The 4,808-nt window shown below is 43.5% G+C and overlaps 1 protein-coding gene and 1 long non-coding RNA gene across 2 annotated transcripts in view; one reads left to right on the top strand and one right to left on the bottom strand.

The window, feature by feature from the left end:
• The window catches only part of LOC134449849 (uncharacterized protein C14orf93 homolog), a 19,174-nt gene extending 18,256 nt beyond the window's left edge, over window positions 1–918 (bottom strand). The window contains exon 1 of the mRNA XM_063199958.1: window positions 910–918. Within this exon, the coding sequence (XP_063056028.1) occupies window positions 910–918 (9 nt within the window). The remainder of the gene's footprint in view (window positions 1–909) is intronic.
• Window positions 919–3,172: 2,254 nt separating this feature from the next.
• On the top strand, window positions 3,173–4,606 carry LOC134448684 (uncharacterized). Its single transcript, XR_010034827.1, has 4 exons — window positions 3,173–3,229; window positions 3,341–3,441; window positions 3,736–3,840; window positions 4,438–4,606. It is a non-coding gene; the product is annotated as an uncharacterized LOC134448684 (long non-coding RNA).
• Window positions 4,607–4,808: the final 202 nt, after the last annotated feature.

Here is a 4,808-nt window from a genome sequence, read left to right as displayed (position 1 = left end):
AAGCCCGGTCTGGATAGGGTTAAGTAATATATAAAGGGTACATTGCACTGTAGCCAGGGGCGGTCCTAGGAGCGGGCTGACCAGGCTATTGCCTGGGGGTGGTACCCGGGAGGGGGCGGCACCACAACAAAACCCCACCCATCATGTGAAACTCCGCCCCCACACAATGTTGCAAAAAATCGATGTCAAAATGGTCATATACATATTGAAAATCGTTTGTTATTTCTATAACAACATTACGATTGTTTTTTGTCAGCTATTGTAAACATTTTTGTCTATTTTTGCCGCGAATGGGGGCAGGGCGTTGGGTTGCGAATCCCAGGGTCAGACACTAAATCTCCTGCTACTCGATCTTACAGGGATGACAAAATTAGTCAAATCATGCTTTGTTGAGATCACAGGCAAGTGGTTAGACACGGACAAAGTAGGTGTCAAAAGAAACTCAGTTTCCTTCCAAGACAAGTAACTTATCTGAGTAACCAGTACACCTGTGTATTTGTCTTACGATCAGCTACCTCTGCACTGGTTGGATCAAGTTTGTGGTGGGTCCTTGTTAGGTTTTCAGTGTTTTTCAGTAACAACACAGTCGAGCTATCTCATTAGGTACAATGGAGTAATTACACCACAAATGTACTTTTACTTTTGACTCCTCTGGACACTGAATCTGTCTAAGGTGGTTCTCAACCTTTTTTGATCAAACACCCTCACCATGAGTTTCCCAATGCCCCCTTGACCTCATCACAAGCCTGTCACTGCCCCCCTTGGTTAGTGTTAAAAATAGACTAATTCCCCCCAGTGGCAAATAAGTCGTCCCCCCCTGCAAAACATACTGTTCTTTCTTTGGTCATACTAGTAGATATCAGTTTATTACTGAATAAATATTCAAGAAAAGATGAAAAATTGTCCAACGAGCAGCATAGTTGCAATACCAGCTTTGACCACAACTGACTACACAGTGCACCTTTGGGTGGGTAGGTTCCAATCATTGACAGTATATAGAATAATCTACTGTCAATGGTTCCAATAGATAAATTAGAAGCAAGTAAGGTGAAGTTCTGCACACCTTAATACCAATGCAACAGTATACTTTTATTGCATATTAGAAAATAAAAAAGTGCTACCCAAGTGAAATGCAAACATTTCACAGACAGAGCACCATCAATGCAAACACTGAAAATATGTTTATAACTACATATAATTTTATAGTTAAGGCCACTTAGTAGACGGAACACGGAAGACCACTGAGCCACAACACTCTTTTGAAGTTCAAAACGAAACCAGATGACAGTCAAAAACTTTTCTTTCGGTTTCTGAAGCCCAGGCTTTTTTTTGCCACTCTAGATCTGCATCTTAATATGTGACCTTGCCTCCTCCACTTGCCTCCTCCACTCGCTTCTCGTCATGATGACATCACTGACAACAGCATTATATTTCAATATCTTGCAAAAGCTCAATTGTAGAGTCTTTTTCTCGTTTGCAATTGGGATGGTGAATGAAAAACAGTCCCTCAAAAGTTGTTGTGGCTAGGCTGACAGCTGGGAAACTTTATCGTTTTCTCCACGGAGGAGGGGCCAGGAGGCGGGGCGAAGAGACAAGCGCAAGTGGAGGAGGCAAGGTTCGCCATATTAAGTCGCCACTCTGCCATAGATGGTATCTTGTCTGAAAATTAGCGACACCATACGGGTGTTCTTAAGCCAATTCACAAAATATTATACAGACAAATATATTACTTCACCTCTCGATTAGAAATGTGGTCACCAAAGCGTACGTTTGAAGCCGCTGCCGTAGCCGACATCTGTGTCCAAGAGTGTCAGGTCCCATTTCCATTTTACAGCCCGTGTTGGAATCTGGTTTTGCGAGTCCGATGACTATAATCCAAGGGAGTATGTTATCCTGACATGGTTAGTCCAGTGTACCAAGAGCCAAAGTTCTTCCTGTAGCTCTGCAAAAGCTAGTTAAGTTTCCAAGTAGCTCAGCCTGCTGCTAACTCTCGTTTCCTTGCTAGCCGAGTGATGATGAGCCTCGTCGCATGTGCATGAATGATGGGGGCGGGGTCGGTCAAGTTCACGAGTCGGTGAACGCGCAGGGAGGAGGGGTGAGTGCTGGCGGTTGATGGACGTGTCAGAAACCAATAGAAGTGATGATGAGTATTACTTCTATTGGTTGCCGTTTTCTTCTGGACTACGCCCTCTACACTGGACCAAAAGATTTCGTTTTTTTTCCAAACACTCTATTTTAATGGGTGCTATGGCGTCATGAGGAGTTTTTCAGATGATATGGTAAAACATGTTCCAGAAAAACATCTCCTACCCCACCTTTAAGGGCCAAAACATAACAAGGCGGAACGGAACGGTCGCAGGACGGACGCGGTCTTTCTGCTTAGTTTTGGCCGGCGTGCTTTTCTCTGCCTTGCACACTGACAGCGTCGGCGTGCGCGGCCAGTCCTATTCAAAGCCCTAGCCACAGCCAAAGCTAGCATGCTACTTTGCCATTCATTTGAATGAGACACCGCCGGTCGCCGGCGTGAAAAATACGCTCGAGTTCTATTTTCCAAATGCAGCGCGGCGCGGAGCCGGCTCCCGCGCCGCTGACGCCCGACTACCGCCGGTTGGTGTGTAAGGACAGATAGGTTTCAATGTATTTTCACCGACGCCGGTAAAAAACGCGGCCGTTCCGCGACGCTTTACCGCCTTGGTGTGTAAGACCCCTAACCTATAGCCTACGTCAGGGTCGGGGAACGTTTCTCATTCGAAGGGCCGCTTCAAATTCATCCGAGGGGCCGTAAAAGTCCTCCAAGGGCCGTACTATGAACACAAACCAGGATTTTCTCTTTCACTTTAGGCCTATATTGAAGGCAGCCACATTTAAACAAACACCACCTTCTTCAGGTTCCCTGAATATAACTTAATTGTATTGCAAATGTATTTTCTAAGATTCCTTTACAAAATATGTCATATTTCATGTGAAGCTGAATAGCATTAAAATTATATCGGGGGGCCAGATAAAACTGCCTCAAGGGTCGCAAACAGCCCTAGAGACATAGGTTCCCCACCCCTGGCCTACATTGTCAATATGACTTGTGCTACTTTATAGATAAGTAATCAATGCTGTGCATTGCTATGTTTTGATTTATTTTCTTACATCCTACATATCCTGGCAGGGAGACGGTAGTGTCCTGGTGAATGGTGATGGGCCAATCTTACAAGAGACCACAGAAAACTGATATAGTGTAAGATTATCCCTGTTGGGCTCAATAGGTCTTGCTTATTGACATATTTGCTATGTCAATATGAGGTGCATGGCAAAGTATTTATTTATTTGTCTCGCTTCTAGGAACTAGAAACAACAGTGCCTGCTGCAGTATAACGAGGACACCCTGAGCAGAGAGCTCCAATAGACCCAGGTCCAGTGTCTTGGCAGGGTGAAATGGCACTGATATGGGTATGTACTAATGTCAGTTAAAATGAATGAATTAATTAATTCTCATATCTGAATAATGTGAACACTGGATTTACCACACACACACACACACACACACACACACACACACACACACACACACACACACACACACACACACACACACACACACACACACACACACACACACACACACACCCTAGGCCTAGATGATTTGGACCCAAGGTTACTTTTACCACAGCTCTGGCACATCAATTTTCATTTGTTTAATAACTGGTCAGGTCATTTATTCATTTTTTTTTTTTTTTTTTGTAGTGTCCTGCAGGATGCTGTGTCCTGCAATCCTGTGTGCTGTGCTACAGACGCTTGTGGAGGTCAACCCAAAATGGGCACAGTCTCACCACAGAAGAGTGAAAGAGGGTAAGCTTAACCTATAGCCTACGTCAGTGGTGGGGAACCTTTCTCATTCGAAGGGCCAATTCAAATTCACCCGAGGGGCCGTAAAAGTTCTCCAAGGGCCGTACTATGAACACAAACCAGGATTTTCCCCTTCACTTTAGACCTATATTGAAGGCAGCCACATTTAAACAAACACCACCTTCTTCAGCTTCCCTGAATATAACTTAATTGTATTGCAAATGTATTTTCTAAGGTTCCTTTACAAAATGTCATATTTTATGTGAAGCTGAATAACATTAAAATTATATCGGGGACCAGATAAAACGGCCTCAAGGGTCGCAAACGGCCCTCAAGACATAGGTTCCACACCCCTGGCCTACATTGGCAATATGACTTGTGCTACTTTATAGATAAGTTCTCAATGCTGTGCATTGCTATGTTTTGATTTATTTTCTTACATCCTACATATCCTGGCAGGGAGACATAGTGCATGAGACCATAGAAGACTGAAATAGGAGATTATCCCTGTTGGGCTCAATATGACTTGCTTATTGATATATTTGCTATGTCAATATGAGGTGCATGGTGAAGTATTAATTTATTTGTTGTTTTCTACAGCTCCCAGAAGTGAGACTGAGTGCCTGTTGCAGTATGACGAGGACGCAGTGACCAGAGACCTTCAGTAGACCCTGCTGGCATGATTGGCGTCTGAAGAACATGAAATCAACAGCAATGTTTATAATGTTGTACATACCTGTATAGTCTGTATTAAAAGGCAGTACCTGTAGTATTTTTCCTCTTACTTTCATATTTACCACATATTTACTATGAATTGACAACTTTTACTAAAATCCATTTTTGTATGTGCCCTGACTAAAACTATCCTTAAACGTCAGAGATGTAACAACAACCTGCTCTTAGCAATGTGGCAGCAGTCTACTTGGATGCAGCGGGGAACATAGAACCCTTTTTTGAAAAAGCATTGTATG

Source organism: Engraulis encrasicolus, chromosome 5 (assembly GCF_034702125.1).
Source record: "Engraulis encrasicolus isolate BLACKSEA-1 chromosome 5, IST_EnEncr_1.0, whole genome shotgun sequence".
Lineage (NCBI taxonomy): Eukaryota > Metazoa > Chordata > Actinopteri > Clupeiformes > Engraulidae > Engraulis > Engraulis encrasicolus.
The sequence above is the reverse complement of the archived record's forward strand: the minus strand, read 5'-3'. Positions and strand labels throughout refer to the sequence as shown.